The sequence below is a fragment of the Pecten maximus genome, chromosome 1 (genome assembly GCF_902652985.1).
Source record: "Pecten maximus chromosome 1, xPecMax1.1, whole genome shotgun sequence".
Lineage (NCBI taxonomy): Eukaryota > Metazoa > Mollusca > Bivalvia > Pectinida > Pectinidae > Pecten > Pecten maximus.
The window spans coordinates 35,365,606-35,383,045 of NC_047015.1; the positions used below are offsets into that span (position 1 = coordinate 35,365,606).

Below are 17,440 nucleotides of genomic sequence, written 5' to 3' on the forward strand. Positions count from 1 at the left end.
AGAAGCTAAGAAATCACGTCCAAAAAGCATGGATCGTGCTTTTCTCGAGCTTGCAGAATTCTCAACAGAAGAAGAGTTACAGCAGATTGGTAAAGAATTAGAAGACTTTAAAAAGATAAAGAAATTGCCAGGACAAAAGCATAAGCCCTGGTCTCCCAAGGGTGATCGTGGACTGATTAAGCGTGAAAAGTCTTTAGGAGACATTCGTGCTGTTTACGATCATCTTGAAAAAAGTAAAGACAAACCGAAATCAGAACAGGCTACCTCTGTAAAAGAATCAGGAAAAGTGAAAAATATTTTGAGTCATTTAGAAACCATATACATCCCTGACACAAATACGGAGTCCAGGAAAAAGTCCACAGAAATGAAAGACACAGACAAAGATAGTGATAAATCTGTGGTTTATGCCAGACGTATTGAGACTGAGAAAGTAAGTCCTAAACCACGAGAAGTTAACCGGCACAGGAGACCAGATTTAGAGGTTACAAGTCCACAGGATCTGGGCTGTAGTACTACAAGTCCACGACAACCACAGGATCTGGGCTGTAGTACTGCAAGTCCACGACAACCACAGGTAAATGCTGTGAGTCCCCGTCGAATAGAAAGGGCTATCTACGGTACACATATAGACGAGACCACCAACCAGTATGAAATTTACGTGAAGGAAAGAAAGAGAGAGTACAAGGATGATGTGGGTGTAGCTAGCCTCCACGTCAGGTGTATGTCTGCCCCACACACCAAGTCTACCACTCTTAGCATCCCAGACTCCTCAGTATATCCAGGAAACACAGAAGAACCTCTTGAGATCTCCACAGAGAATTCCAGACCCCATGTACTGAGCTTTCCAGAACACCACCAAGATATTGATGAGCCTGGGACACCAAATTCCAGGCCAAAGAGAGGAGGCAAGACCTCACAGTAGGGCCTACTCCCCACTGCATGAGGAACTCCCCCAAGACATTGAGGAAGAGACCTCAATGTATTCACATAGAGAGATGGGTAATGATTGTAGTCTGAATAAAGGTACATGGTTGGTCTACCCTAATCAGGACAGGATCGGCCAGGCAGATCAACAGTTTGACAACACTAGCATTGAGTGGAATACAGATGGTTTGAATGTTTGTGAGGACAAAAACTACCAGGCAAAGTCAGCGGAGGATGTTCAATTCAAGGTCAGAAATTTAAGGGATTTAGCAAAAGGAAATGAGTTCTCTCAGGGCAAGTTTGCTCAGAGGAAGCCAATCCTTGAAAAGTACCTTGCAGACGTATGGCAGAGATCAGCCAGGGGAGAACTTCCACAGGATATCGAATCTGACAGCAACACAGACCAGGAGGTCCAGGATACCTATGGTCTGATTGTACACAGCCACTGGGATGATAAACAACAGCCTATACTGGAGACGATTACCACATATCCACCATTGAATTCTGCATTGACCTCCGACCTTGATGATGAGGATAGTCTGTCTTCACGGACAAGTAGCACAGGAACATTCATCATCAAAATAGGTGACAATGATGTAACAGAGACAAGTGATCTTTCTAGAGACTGGGTTCCATCTCCAACACCTCAGGATGACACGTCCATTGGCAGAAGGCCTGCAGTGTTAAGGTCACCAGTTGATGGTTACCAAGATAGTTGTCACCCAGATGATATTCCTCTCAATGAGACCTATACAAGGTCAAAGTCACAGCCAGATCTCTCTGAAATGTTAAAAGAGAGGTCACTGGTATCTCAGTCATCAAAATCACAATCAAACATAAACAGTTTGAAAAAGAGAAATGTCAATTTCAATGATTTTGCCCTTCCAAGGACGATATCTGGAAATCTGAAAAGTGTTTTTAAAGATTACAGAGACCAAAACAAGTTTACAAGATTCAAAATCGGAACTAGTCCAGAATCTGTTGGTGAGAGTTCAGCAATTGATACGAATGGCTCACCAGAGCCATATAAATCATACAGCCCAGTTCAGGAAATGCAGCTCATCCATACTATAGGGAATGAGTGGGCTCAAGAAGATGCAAAGTTGTCACAGAAAAACAGCCAACCACCATACAGGAAAAGAATTCAGACACAGATACGTAGGGGTGCAGCTGACCATCGAGCTTCTCAGCCCATCAGTCGTCATCCCCCAGCTCCCTCTCATCCCAAAGGAATGCTTCAAAACCAACCAGGATCTACACCTATGAGGTCTCCAGCTACAGGTTACTAACACTTACTCATCCTTGACTGTGTATATGTAGTCACCATGGTAACAGCCTCAACCTTGTGTAGTTGCCATGGTAACACTCTCCAACCTCACCCTGTTTTCTGTTTCACTGTGTTGTGTCACAAAGGACAGGGAACAATGATAGCTTTCCTTTCCCTGGCAATAACAACACTGGGTGCTTTCCATTGAAGGGCTGCACCAGTTGGAACAGTCCTTTAGATCTATTCCTAGACTAAAGCATCTTGACTAACCACATGGTATAAAAGCTGTTAGTTCCATATGGTGTTTGAATATTGATTTGTTTTGATTATTATAAGCATGTCTGAAATCAAGTTTTGACTGGATAGGTTAACGACAAAAGAGTTCTCCTGTTAGCATGATTGAACTATTTCAACACTTTAGGACAGCAATACTAGCATGAATAATATATATAACTCGTAAAAGTAAGTGCTGGATCATATATGGAAAGTGCCCTTTTCTACCATCAGAACACAACATGTTTTCTTTATCACAAGGATGTGTTGTGTGTTGAAGGGGAGAAGTTACTGTGATGTTTGGTGCCTTACACTGTCACTGTCTGTATCTGCTTCCTGCACAGCGTCCAATCCTCTGTAATCACTGTGACAACCTGGTATGGCCATGTATAAAGGGTTCATGCTTCATAGTAGTAATGTTTGGGGCTTGTCTAGGACATTTTGGGGGATGTTTGAGTTGCAAGTCTTGCATGCAAATCTCAGGGCAGTGTCTTTAATGTCTGAATTGACTAAAAGATCTAAAAATTAAATATCCCGTTTCCAATTGTCCTCATTCCTGCATTGTTTTACTTAACATACCTTTGTTCCTGTCTTTTTGTTACATGTTGCTTTATATTTACGTTTTTCCCATTGTTTTCGCAGATTTCCTTCTCTGTGTGATTTCTATTTGTATCTTAATTTTGTATTTGATGCATGAGGTTCTTTTTTCCCTTTTTGCATGCATAGAACTAAAGGAGCGATGTGAACCTCCAAAAGTCCCGCCTCTTCCACGAATGTCTCCAGGGCAACAACTATTCACAAAGCACCATTATCAGCAAATCAAATGGGAGCCTTCTCGAGGTTCTAGTTCTCTTAGAAACGGCAATCCGTCCCCCATACCTCCAGCCAGAAAACACCCCATTAAACGTTTCTCGTCGGGCAACAAAAAGAATCGAAGCAACCTCTCGGCTGCAGAGCAGCTCGGAGTAACCAGTCCCCCGCCAATCAATCTCTCTAACGGAGGTACTCTAGTCCGTCTGCTCGGTCACAGTGTGTATTTATATCTAGATTGGTGTGGTGGCACAAAGTACTAAATATCATAGGACGCTGGCTGCACTAATATCATTACTCACGCTGTTTACACATTGGGGTTGTAGCGCCCCCTACAACATAGGTATACCACGGTGTAAGCTAGCTCACAATATAGAAAACATTTTTAATTTTCATCAGCTTTATTTTTCTATATTCATTTTTTTTTTAACTGTGTGTATTTTGATTTTAGCTTTAATTGAAAGCATTAATATGCAGTTGGTGATAACAATGCTTGATTTTTAATTTTGAGTTAAAGATATATTATAATCTCAAACCTTTTCAAACAGTCTTTGATGATGAATTGAGTTATGTTGATGACTCGGGTGAGTATGTGTCTATTGATATGCATGGTCAAGTTGACCAGGAGCGGTCACTATGATAGGGTCAGTTTAACTTTTAACAAATAGGTTCATTACTCATAAATCATTCACCTCAAATCAAGCATGAATTTTGGGCCTCGTTTGCTCCCTTTTTAAGATTCATGTTAGGATATTGTGCATGTCAGGAGCTGCATGCACTTGTTCATTTGGTGAAAATCATTCAAATGCTTGAATTGAATATGAAAAATAGAGATTTTGAAATAGCATGAAATTTTTCGGAAGGTCGCAAAAATGTTTAATTATGATAGTTAATTAGAGAAACAAAAAAAGCATGTAAAAGACCCAGTAACTTTGAACCTATAGAAGGCCCAACAGTATTAATGTATGTTTTGATTTTAAAAGAAGAATTATGACTCTGAGAAAGTATTATCATTTATATGAACTGTATATAGTTTAAATGTCTATAATTTATTTGCCAGAATGATTTATTAGATCATTTGAAAAGGAGAGCTATAATATATGTTACAATTGATTATGAATGGAAAGGAAAATTGCTTTCATGTGAAAACCTCAGTTTAGTCCAATCAGCATGTGTATGTAGAGTCAGATTATTTATTTTCCCTTTTTCCACTTAACAGATTTATCACAATAACATATTCTCAGAACAAATTAAAATACAGGAAGAAAATGAAAAAACAAACAAACATGAATTTGTATACAATAATCTTTTATTAAAAGTTCACATGTTCAAGTAGATTAGCATGAGCCAAAGATCATGTAGATAATCCTCAGGATGAGAAGTCATTGTTAAAGAATGTGTATCACTGATTTGTTAATACATATTTAACTAGCTGCTAATTAGAATCCTTTTGAAGAAAATCATCCTTAAAGAACGGAACATTACATTTCTATAAATATTTTAAGATTTTATTTTTTCTCACTGGTGTGATTATCCTGAAGCAGTAGTAGAGATGGTATTGAGTTAGTGCCAGCCTGGTATGAATTATTTACCCACTTTCAGTTGCATTCCTTCGTAAATGGTTTAGAATGCTTCCAGTGCTAATGGGAAACAGATTACCTGAAAACTTGTAATTAGGAGAAAGTCTCGGTAATATTGGACATTTTTGATTGAAATAGTGATGTGAAAAGGTGACAGTAACGTAATGTTAGGGAATTAACAGTAATGAGATCAGTTTGGATGTAGTTCCACAAGATAAATATTGCTAAATTAGAATATAATGTAAATTATAACCAATTCGGAAGCATGTGCCTGTAGTTCTCAGATATTGTCTTGAAATACATGTGCTAGAAATTGATCAATTAAAGGAGCAAATTTGATAGGCAGTGACCAATTGTTAACATTGTTTTGTTTCTTTTCACACAATTCGTCATAAGAAAATATTATAAAGTTCTCTGTAAATCATTGATCTTTTTTCTTTAAAGAAATTATCTGATCTGTTTAAACATTAGGTGAATATAATACTTTAAAATTGTTTCAGTTACATATTTTAAAAGACTTTAAGGTTTACTCTGAAAGTGAAATCATTGATTGTTACAACCCTTTTGATGTTTTATTTTCCCTCTGTTGAACAAGGAGAGCCATTCATTCCTCTTGGTTGCTCTTTTCTCCACGGATTAAGGTTAAGCATCCTTTTGGTCGCTCCTCTCTCCACGGATTAAGGTTAAGCATCCTCTTGGTTGCTCCTTTCTCCATGGATTAAGGTTAAGCATCCTCTTGGTCGCTCCTCTCTCCAAGGATTAAGGTTAAGCATCCTTTTGGTTGCTCCTTTCTCCACGGATTAAGGTTAAGCATCCTCTTGGTCGCTCCTTTCTCCACGGATTAAGGTTAAGCATCCTTTTGGTTGCTCCTTTCTCCACGGATTAAGGTTAAGCATCCTCTTGGTCGCTCCTTTCTCCACGGATTAAGGTTAAGCATCCTTTTGGTTGCTCCTTTCTCCACGGATTAAGGTTAAGCATCCTCTTGGTCGCTCCTCTCTCCAAGGATTAAGGTTAAGCATCCTTTTGGTTGCTCCTTTCTCCACGGATTAAGGTTAAGCATCCTCTTGGTCGCTCCTTTCTCCATGGATTAAGGTTAAGCATCCTTTTGGTTGCTCCTTTCTCCACGGATTAAGGTTAAGCATCCTCTTGGTCGCTCCTTTCTCCACGGATTAAGGTTAAGCATCCTTTTGGTTGCTCCTTTCTCCATGGATTAAGGTTAAGCATCCTCTTGGTTGCTCCTTTCTCCATAGATTAAGGTTTAGCATCCTCTTGGTCGCTCCTTTCTCCATAGATTAAGGTTTAGCATCCTTTTGGTCTCTCCTTACTCCATGGATTAGGATTAAGCATCCTTTTGGTCTCTCCTTTCTCCATGAATTAAGGTTTAGCATCATTTTGGTCGCTCTTTATTCCCTGGATTAAGGTTATAAGCATCCTTTTTGTCCTCTTTCCTCTGTTTGACAAAGGAGGCCAGTGCATCCTTTTGCATGTTTTTGTTTTTGTGTTTTTGCCTTATCCATAACACTGCTTCCGTTTGACCTTCAGGGTTCTTGGTGTGCTTGTATTTCCTACCTTCGCCAGTAACTCTTTAAAGCTTGAACCTCTAGTTAGATTTTTCATCATAATTCAATGAATTGGGTATTCTTATCAAAATTCATCATTTCTTCCATCAGTAAGTAATTTGTAAAGAACGTGTGGCATTACGTGTAGTGTTCTTTAAAATACAATTTATCTTAATGAGTTGAATTCAGACAGATTCAAGTGGTAGGTATCTATCAATACTTCAGGAAAGGTCTGTATAAAAATGTACAAATACATTGATTGTGTTAGCATGATATAAAGAATGATCTGACATCTTATTATGTCTCATATTAAGAAGGTATACATAGTTGTTCATAGGATATGACTACCATCAACAAAGGGGGAATAATTAACTCGGGGTAATATTGATAAGTGGTGATTATTAAAAGAAAACGCTTCAATTTTTGTTGACTGTCTAACGGAATGTTGATATAAATGTTTCCCTTTATATTTACAGCATTTAAGCACCAGACTACAGATGCCAAACGTAGTCCTCCACCTCCATCTACAGAGAAAACGAGGCGAAGACGGGAAGAGGAGGAACAGTACAGGAAGAAACGACTGGTAAACCTTTGTTATCTCCCCTGTTTCTGTTTCTCTTTATTCACTAAGTTTCACTAAGTGTCTTGAATATGAAAGATTTTCATTATTAATAATTTAATCAAGAATAGTGTCTTTGTTTCAAATCATATTGATAACGTTTTTTTTGTCTTCATTTACTTACTTTTACTTTTATTTTCAGGAACAAATTTATGAAGAGGATAGAAAGCGAAAAATAAAACAAGAAGAAGCTGCCCTTGAAGCTCGTAAACACTCAGATTTTTACCTGTAAGTACCATAAAGCTTTAAAACACTGATGTGACTAAGTACAATGGTTTCAAAACATTTATATGACTAGGTACCATAGTATTCAAACATTTGTTTGACCAAGTCCATTTGTGTGTGATTAAGTGTTTGTTCTGTTGTCCTCGTCTCAATCTTTTGTATAAACTCCAGAACTGTAGGTCATAACCAATCATTTCAACAGAGCTTTAGATATACACTGTCCTCAAGGCGAGAGATTCTGTTCTTCTTAAATGTCTTCTCTTTTAAGGTAATAAACAAGCTAACTGAATTGCAAGAACTTGTGCCAAATCCATTTTGTAGTTTCAAGGCAATAAAAATATGTTTAAACCAATAAAATGTTGGATATTTTGCGATCTGTGCAAAATGTTTCAGGACTGTCAAGCTATTCTTGTACATAACAGCTCTCACAACAAGTACGGAGACATTACTGAAGGAGTTAACAAGCCCAAGTGTAGCTAGTGGTCCCTAAAAAAAGGCTTTATTTCAATTCAGTTTAAAATGTAATTTTGGTCAATACTTTAACAAACCAATATTTAACTTAATTAATGTGATCCTAAACAAAGGATTTCTCGAAAATGATCAAGAAGTCAAGCTATTGCAAATGATTCTAGAGAACTGTTTTATATTAGATTTGTGCAAACTGAAAGCCATTTACCGTAATTGTTATTTAAAAAAAAATAATTAAAAAGTCATTATGATGTTTGAATTGAATGGGTTTATAGTTATGCATTTCAAATAATTTTAAGCAAGATTACATAAATGTATGCTATCATTACGATCTATGTGGCGAAGCCTGTTATAACTTTTATAACGGTGTCGATCAATAAACCAGGAATCGTCTGACTGTAGACACTGTACACTCGGGGATGCACACACACTTTAAAGACTGAACAAATATAAACATAACGACAGCTGACGCTTGGTGTCTTAGCCTGTATAAATCTAATTGGTCGAAAACAACATGCGGGATAGGAAACATTAGGCAAGATCTTAATTACGTTCGCCGGACTGGAGTGAGGCACAGCATCATCAAGTGATCAGGTTTTCTAGGATTTTTGACGCTTGCTGAAGAATCCCCTGAGTTATGGGTCTGTTACAGGACAATGTTGCCGCGCTATATGGATATAACTTGGCATACTGACATTTCTGTAAATGTGGTTTTTGGTTCAATATCTTGTTCGCTAGTACTCAGGACTTAGATTATTGGCTTAGTAGATAAAAACAGCTATACAACTGTGATGAAATAAGATGTTGGTCATAGGTAGGTAGGGTAGAGGTGATTATAGACATTATAACTGGTAATTACTTGTCAATAAATTGTAGAAAATGTTGGCAACAGAAAACATGTGACATTCTGCAACAATATTTGTCCACCATATTTTCAATCTGTGAGGATTTCAAAATAAAAAAATTGCCCATTGTTAGAAATGACCACCCCATTTATTGGTGTAGTGTGAAAAAGTCTTATCGTGTCACAAAAATTCTCTCACGGTAAATTCATACATGTACTTATTATAAATGTCAGAAAATTAGACAACTTCTGACGGGGTGAACTTACAAATTAGTATTATTTAGGTCACAGATTGATAAGTTAATATACACAATAGTTACTTGTAAGTTGTTAAACTTTTGTATCTATCCCATAATATGTGGAAAATGATATAGACTAAAAGGTGATTTTGACATCTAAACATGTTCTACTGGGTATGCATGTTGGATATCTATTTCGAATTCCCCCCCAAGATATAAGAAATTATTTTGTTATTTATTTGTTTGTGTTAATTTTGATGTTTGTATGTGATATGTGTTTTTCTTTGTCTTATGTATTCTTGCAAACAATAGATTTAAATGACTTGTGGTGTGAGAAGTGTGTAGATTTAAGATACTGTTTAGTGTACTGAAAACATATATAATCTTTTTGTGTCGCCTTTGAAAAAGGAGACATATAGGTATTACTTTTCGGCATCGGTGTCGGTGTCGGCGTCGTCCGGAAAATGGTTTTCGTGCGATAACTTTAGTAGTTTAAAACGGATTAATTCGAAACTTCATGGGAAGGTTCATTACCATGATAGCTCGGACAAGTTCGATAACCAAATTTATTCGCACCTTTTTAAAAGAGGTATGGCCCTTTAATTTTTTGCAAAAATGGTTTCCACTCAATAACTTGAATAATTATTACTGGATTAATTTGAAACTGCATGGGAAGGTTCGTTACCATAATACTGTGGACAAGTTCGTTAACCAAATTTATTCGGACCTTTTTAAAAGAGTTATAGCCCTTTAATTTTTTTTGCGAAAATAGAATGTTCGTTACCATAATACTGTGGACAAGTTTGTTATTGTTTTTTTTTATTCAAGTCCTAGTTTTAAAGAGTTATGGCCCTTTAATTACTGGAATTAATTCAAAATTTCATGGGAAGTCTTTCGCAAGTTTTTAAAAGAGTTATAGCCATTTATTTTTTCAAGTCCTAATTTTAAAGAGTTATGACCCTTTAATTATTCGCATACACAGGCGACACCTCCACTTCCGTGGAATTCTTGTCCTGTTCTTAACTGATATTACACAAAGATTTTGTCAAGTAGTAGGGAACTCTTGGAAAAAATTGTAATCAATATTTCCTGTTCAGTAAACGACATCTTAAGTAAAGTGATAAGATTTTGTCTCCCTCCTGATGATGACTCTCCTATTTAGTGAAGGTCAAATGTATTAGTTTTGTCCTCCCCTGAAACCACTATTCACTAACCTTCATATTTAGTGAAGGTCAAATGTATTAGTTTTGTCCTCCCCTGAAACCACTATTCAAATGCCCCCCCCCCCCCCCCCCCCCCCCCCCCCCCCCCCCCCCCCTTCATCCAAACGGAAAGAGCCATAATGGAAGGTTCTTCCACCCCACACACCCTACATCACCCCATCAACCTCCAATCTTCAACCATCAAACACCCCACTTATTTTCCACCTTGTTCCCAACACACCATTCCCCACCAACCCCTACCCCAGTAATATGGAAATATAGGTTTATTTATTTACAAGCATTTTTGTTTTGTACTTTTGCCAAAGACAATACATTCGCCGAAGTAACTGAATGAGATACCAAGAAAGTATATATATTGTTGTGGTGATGTGTGTGTCGTTTTTGTAGTGTAGGACTGTGAAAGTGTGGTCCGCACTCTAATATGAAATCATTCACTGCATAAGTAATTCATTGAGATATTGATAATGATGCGATTTGAAAACTTAATGATGTTAATATTGTACATGTATTAAAAGTTATGTAATCAGTCAAACAGTGTCTAATATTCTCTCATCTAGTATCATGTGTATTGTGATTTTAACACTGACAAGTCTGTTGGACATACAGTGATATGTGAGTGTAAGCCGTCCAAGTAACTGATCATTGTAAGAACTCCATCACATTTAGACAAGTAGTATTTATAAACCAAAAGTTGTGATAACACCTATAAATAACCTTACATGTACATATGGTGATAATCCTTTATTTAGAACATGAAATGATCATCATTTGACCTAACATGTGCGAATGTGCATTAGGTAGAAGTGACTTATCGATAATAAAATTGCATTTGTCCATCGATGGAGCTGCCCCTTACCCCTTAACTGCCCCTAACCCCCAAACATGTTGATGACACCTCGTTTGTCCGCTACAGCTCCAGCAGTAGTTTAAGTCCAGCGGAGAGAGACCGAGAGTAAGTATGGACTGTAACTAACCCCAACTAACACCCTAACATTGCCACTTAACAGGTCACTTTGTGGCACTTAATCATAGGCAACCAACAAAGGCCACCTCATTTAAAGGTCACTGTTTGGCACTTAACCATAGACATCCAACATAGGCCACCTCATTTAAAGGTCATTGTGTGGCACTTAATCATAGACAACCAAAATAGGCCACCTCATTTAAAGGTCATTGTGTGGCACTTAATCATAGACATCCAACATAGGCCACCTCATTTAAAGGTCATTGTGTGGCACTTAATCATAGACATCCAACATAGGCCACCTCATTTAAAGGTCACTGTGTGGCACTTAATCATAGGCAACCAACATAGGCCACCTCATTTAAAGGTCACTATGTGGCACTTAATCATAGACAACCAACATAGGCCACCTCATTTAAAGGTCACTATGTGGCACTTAATCATAGACAACCAACATAGGCCACCTCATTTAAAGGTCACTGTGTGGCACTTAATCATAGGTAACCAACATAGGCCACCTCATTTAAAGGTCACTATGTGGCACTTGATCATAGGCAACCAACATAGGCCACCTCATTTAAAGGTCACTATGTGGCACTTAATCATAGGCAACCAACATAGGACACCTCATTTAAAGGCCACTGTGTGGCACGTAACTATAGGTACCATCATGGTCGCTTCATTAAAGGGCCAGGTAACTAAAGGAAACCACCATCATCTGGAAATACAGAAAAACGTTCTGACTAGAAACTTTCACAAAGTTTAGACTAACACTGATGGGTGAATTTAATAATTAGGAAATCATTTGGGAAAATTTGCAAATCAACCATGTCTTAGTACTTTTAGAAAACCAACATTAATTTAGGGTACCAGCATTGCTTTGGTACCTTACGGAACCATCAGTGCCTTAGTACCTTAGGAAACCATCAATGCCTTTATACCTTAGGAAACCATCATTGCCTTTATACCTTAGGAAACCATCATTGCCTTTATACCTTTGGAAACCAGCATTGCCTTAGTATCTTAGGGAACCAGCATTGCATTTATACCTTAGGAAACCAGCATTGCCTTAGTATCTTAGGGAACCAGCATGGCCAAGAAACATAGGAAACCAGTACTGCTGTGTAACTTAGAAAACCTACATTGGCTAAAGAACTTTTATGGTAGGGAAACTAAGGGACCAGGCACAATAGGAAATGCTGTCAATGACAACCAGAGATGAAGTTTATAAAGAGTTTATGTCAGGTCAAAGGTTGTATGGTTACTAATGGTAACTAGCAGTTGACAGTCCACCGTGGCATATAATGATTGTGAATAATCGAACCAGATTTATGAAACATTTTCAAAAGATTGATATATGGGTAGCTATTCTGTTATATTAACATGGTAGGCATGTACATTGTATTTGATCACAGTTTTGTTTTGTTGTTGATTTTTTTCCTCTTAATTCAGTTTCACATTTTAACATTTATGTAATGTGTTTTGTGATAATGATTAGCCTTTTATTAATTATGTTATTAATTATTTACCATTTAACTTTTCTTACATTTTTTTCTGTTTGACCCCTGTCTGTGACATAATAAATTTAATTTTTCTAGGCTGAATTGATGAAAACTTATTTGGTATATAGACAATTAAATGTATCCTTGTAATGTTGGTGAAAAGCCAGCATTGTTGTTTTTTTATCTTAATACTTCTTTTAATTTTGATTTTTTTACTGTAGATAAACAGTGTGTGTGTGTGTGTGTGTGTGTGTGTGTGTGTGTGTGTGTGCATTTGTATGCTGATCTGATATTTACATCAATACCATCACATTTATGTTTAACTGTTATGGAAAAAAAATGCATGTACATTTAGATTGCAGTATTGTATATATGTGCATACATATCACTTTTGGAATGCTGAGAATTTTTGTAAGAAGCATGCATGCAGGCTTTTTCAACCAACATATTCAACCTAGGAATTGATATAGTGTAACTGGTTCAGTTTTAAGGAATTATTATCAACAAGCAGGTTTTAGAGTATTCATTTGAAAAGAAAGGAAAAAAAAGAAGGAAAAAACATGCTGCATGTATGCTGAATATATACTGCATTACATACATGTATGTTTCTATCTTGTAATATACCAGTTTGTATGAAGATAGTAGGCTGTTATGTGTGTATGCTGTAGTGTGTATGTTGTTATATGTGTATTTATGCTGTAGTGTGTATGTAATTCAGATACTAGGTAGACGCTTTACCAGAATACGTACTAAGTATTGTATTCCTAAATCGAGTATTAGGCTAAAACTGGAATAGATAGTATAAGCCCAGTACTAGCTGAGCTGAGAGCACTCTGTTGAATGTGCTGCCATTTTAATGACATACTCATCTATGTGTATGCATGGTTGTTCATAATTTGACCATTTATTTAGTTTTATAATACACATGTGAAGTCCAGATATGTTGAAGTGTTTTGGAAGGAGGTTATTCAACAATGATTTAATTTTAAAACTTTTTTCAATATTTTGATATTTTTTTTTTTTTTTTTTTATCATACCAATTATGACATTACCAGTACAATAAATTGGTGATAGTATCACTACTATAAAATGTTCAAGCTTCATGAATATTTAATTTTGATCATATTGTGCAAACTACTTAACCATGAAGATCAGTATTGGTATTGGCTTTGATATCAACTGTTCAAACATTTTGAAATCAATATTCAAGGTGATGAATTAATGTTCCTACACTAGGGTAATAAATCAATATTCATGAGTTGATAAATTAATATTCATGAGACAAGGTGATAAATTAATATTCATGAGATAAGATGCATACCAGTACATGTACATAGTTCAATGATGATAAAATGTTAGAAATCATCATGACTAGACATAAACTGTCATACACTTAGCTGTGATTCGGGACTTATACAGTTTGGTAATCTAAAGGGACATAACTCCTGTACTACTGATGGTAGTTACATAGATATAATGCTACACCATGACTTGTCACAGAAGTATAATGAACTATGTAACCTAGACTAGTTTGTGTGTGGTCAGAGTGATAAGACATGGATTGGTTTAACTTTCAGACCTAGTCAGAAGTCACCCATCCCAGCAGACAGGTTTGAGGATGGCGTGGGTGGCTATGGAGCTCCCGACGAACGTCGAAGGGGCTTCCAAATCCAGGGCAAGGCAAAGGCACTCTACAACTTCTCCTCTCAGAATCCAAGGTATGGAACTTATATCTGTTATCATTGAGTGAATCAATGTATAATTGATGTCAGGTCCTTGTAGCAGTATAGATCTATATCGTGAAGGTCCCATTTCTACAACACTACCATAAATAACATAAAAATATACTTTGGTCAGCAATAACTATTCCAACAAGAAACTGTGCTAGTCCTTCTGTCATGTTGTAAAGAGTCATAAACAAAAAGTCCTGATTTAAACATCAATAGAAATCCCTGGATGTATTCTACATAGATAATTTAAAATGACCGTAGTATCATTCAGTCATTGAAAACCTGTTTGTTGTGCAGAGAGCTCGGCTTCAGGAAAGGTGACGTAGTTTACCTGATCCGACAGATAGACAAGCACTGGTTTGAGGGGGAACGCCACGGAAGGAGGGGCATATTTCCCATCAACTATGTAGAGGTATGTATCATCATAATCAATACTTTAAGTCTGGGCCCAGTTGTTCGAAAGGTGATTAGGCTAATCACATTTTAACAACGTTTTTCAAATCCTGATATAATAATTTCTGGTAAAACTAACTTGACAAAACTTAATGAAATTCTGTAATTCTTAATTCTCTTCCAACTGGCATAATTTAAAGATGATATACTCACAGGTTTTGCAACAAATGAGAAATGAATTTTTCACTAATCAAGTGATTAAGCTAATCACCTTTTGAACAACTGGGCCCTGGTCTCCAAACAGTGGCTTAAAGCTGGAGTGATATTCTATTATGTGATATAAAGAGGTGTTGGTTTTCAAATGTATGATACGAGATAAACCAAATTACAGTAGAATGCTGTATATATTTCATTAAGCCATTATTAATTAAGACAAGAAATTAAACTAAAATTCATACAAGAAATGGGCTAGTTCTGGTGCTGAGCATGGCATGCGAAAATTAGACTTTCACCCACCTGTATCAAGTAGGTTGATGGCTTCTCCATTTCTTCTTTGATGACATACCAATGATCTATCTCACCTCCCAAAGATATCTACAGATCCTATCTTTGTCATAATCATTTTCCAGCATTACATGAAATTTAATTAAAGATATAGACAACATCAGATTTGCATTTTTTTAATTTAATCTGAAAGTTGTAATTTGCTTTGTTGGTGATTAAAGGTTTTAACATTAGTTGGTTCTGTGCTTCCCTAGCCTCAGATGGTTTTAGCATTAGTTGGTTCTGTGTTTCCCTAGCCTCAGATGGTTTTAACATTAGTTGGTTCTGTGTTTCCCTAGCCTCAGATGGTTTTAACATTAGTTGGTTCTGTGTTTCCCTAGCCTCAGATGGTTTTAACATTAGTTGGTTCTGTGTTTCCCTAGCCTCAGATATGAAAGGTTCCTCTCTGTCGCAGCTAGGTGATGATTCTTGTTCTCTTTATGTCAGAGGTTCTCTGTTACAGGTCGTGACCTCCACTATTTCACATGTCATGACCTCATTGCTCTGTCACAGGTGATGACCCCTGTTCTCTGTTACAGGTCGTGACCTCCACTATTCCACAGGTCATGACCTCTGTACCCTGCCCTAGGTTGTGAACTCTCTACTCTATTCTTCAGGTCATGACTTCTATACTTTATTTCACAGGTTGTAACCTCTATAGAAGCTGCCCAGGCTGCCGCCCAGCAGTCAGAAGGACAGGCCATTGCTAAGTTTAACTTCAGTGGACAGACAAATGTAGAGCTTTCCATCAGGAAGGTAGGAACACCAATGCATTAAAAGTCAAACTTTATTTTAAAGACGGAAAATTAAAAAAAAAAAAATGATAATAATAATAATTTCTAATCCTTAAATCTGCATATCTATGAAAAGTTATTAAAATCTATTTGTCTATCATGACATCAAAGTTATAAAGACATTTGACTATACAGGGAGAACAGATCACCCTCCTACGCCGTGTGGATGACAACTGGTTTGAGGGACGAATTGGCCACAAACAGGGTATCTTCCCAGTACAATATGTGGATGTGCTGCAGGAGCCGTCCACCCCTCTAGTCACCCCTGCCCCCTCGGTTATCGCTACCCCCATGACAGGCAGGGGTATGTATTATCACCTTGCTGTTTTTGTTTGGTTTCTCACAAATGTGTTTTTGGTCACAAGAATCTCAAATTTTAGATTCTTCTATAAAAGTATGCTGAAGAAAGTCCTTCAACATTTTTTTTCCATGAATCGAATTTTCAAAGCAATGAAATGTAATTTAGACAAGATTTCAGTTCGTTTGTAATTATCTACAGATCATGGTCTTGTGAATGTTATTACTTTGTTTTTGGCAGGTAAACTTCCACATAAAAATTGATATACATGTACTGTACTTGATATATTCTTTCTGCAGGTACACCAGAAATGCTGTCCCCAGTCAGTATAGACGTACCAACGCCCCCTCCTCAGCCTTCCCCAGGAGCGTTCTCCCCTAAATCCTCCTCCATGTCACAATATCCCTACTCACCCAAACCGTTCTCTCAGAGCCTCAGCCAATCATCACCAAAGCTTGATGGAGGGGTGAACCCCACTCATTTCAACAGCCTGCCCACAGGGCTCAACGCAGTCCCAGGGGCACAAACAAATGGCCACCACCAGTCCTTCCAACATCAGGGACTCTCAGCCTCCTTCTCGCCCTCAAAATCCTCTAGCGCCGTGGATAACAACCTTGACTATCGGCCTAAGATCACTGATGATGACCTTGCCACCAGTAGGTAAGTATTGTAAGACTATGTTAGTGGAGGTCAAATTTTTCAGAAATATCTTTAACAAACTAATGACACAAGTACTGATTTATTGCCTTTTCTTGACAGCTACAAAGCTCTGTATGCTTACAAGCCTCAGAACGATGATGAGCTGGAATTGTGGGAAGGCGATCAAGTGTATGTGATGGAGAAATGTGATGATGGCTGGTTTGTTGGAACATCAATCCGGACAGGGATGTTTGGCACCTTCCCTGGAAATTATGTACAGAGAGTACAATGTAAGTGTAATCCTTCCTAGTATCGTGTGTCCAGCTTTCAATTTTCTACATTTTTGTAGAAAGGGTTTTGAACGAACAGGAAATCGTTTGAATATTTCAAATATTGAATGGTTAAATTGGATATTTATACTTCTAGTACAAATTTTAGTGAAATTCCTTTACTCATACGTATGTATGTTGTCATGCAATTTTAACTGGTATAAATTTTTGGGAAATTACTTTAAAAATGACTTACACTGAGCTTGTCTGTTTTCAG

General features: G+C 37.2%; 1 protein-coding gene across 15 annotated transcripts in view; it reads left to right on the forward strand.

Moving 5' to 3' along the window:
* LOC117331777 overlaps positions 1-17,440 on the forward strand; it is a 184,221-nt gene that overhangs the window by 163,191 nt on the left and 3,590 nt on the right. For 11 of the 15 annotated variants that reach the window (XM_033890658.1, XM_033890699.1, XM_033890691.1 and 8 more), the window contains 10 exons: positions 3,191-3,466; positions 6,890-6,996; positions 7,175-7,260; positions 10,945-10,983; positions 14,075-14,215; positions 14,525-14,639; positions 15,809-15,919; positions 16,093-16,261; positions 16,555-16,915; positions 17,015-17,184. In XM_033890658.1, coding sequence (XP_033746549.1) covers positions 3,191-3,466; positions 6,890-6,996; positions 7,175-7,260; positions 10,945-10,983; positions 14,075-14,215; positions 14,525-14,639; positions 15,809-15,919; positions 16,093-16,261; positions 16,555-16,915; positions 17,015-17,184 — 1,575 coding nt within the window. Of the gene's footprint in view, positions 1-3,190; positions 3,467-3,822; positions 3,859-6,889; positions 6,997-7,174; positions 7,261-10,944; positions 10,984-14,074; positions 14,216-14,524; positions 14,640-15,808; positions 15,920-16,092; positions 16,262-16,554; positions 16,916-17,014; positions 17,185-17,440 lie in introns of all 15 variants that reach the window. The other 4 variants (XM_033890733.1, XM_033890682.1, XM_033890743.1 and 1 more) reach the window with 4 other exon arrangements.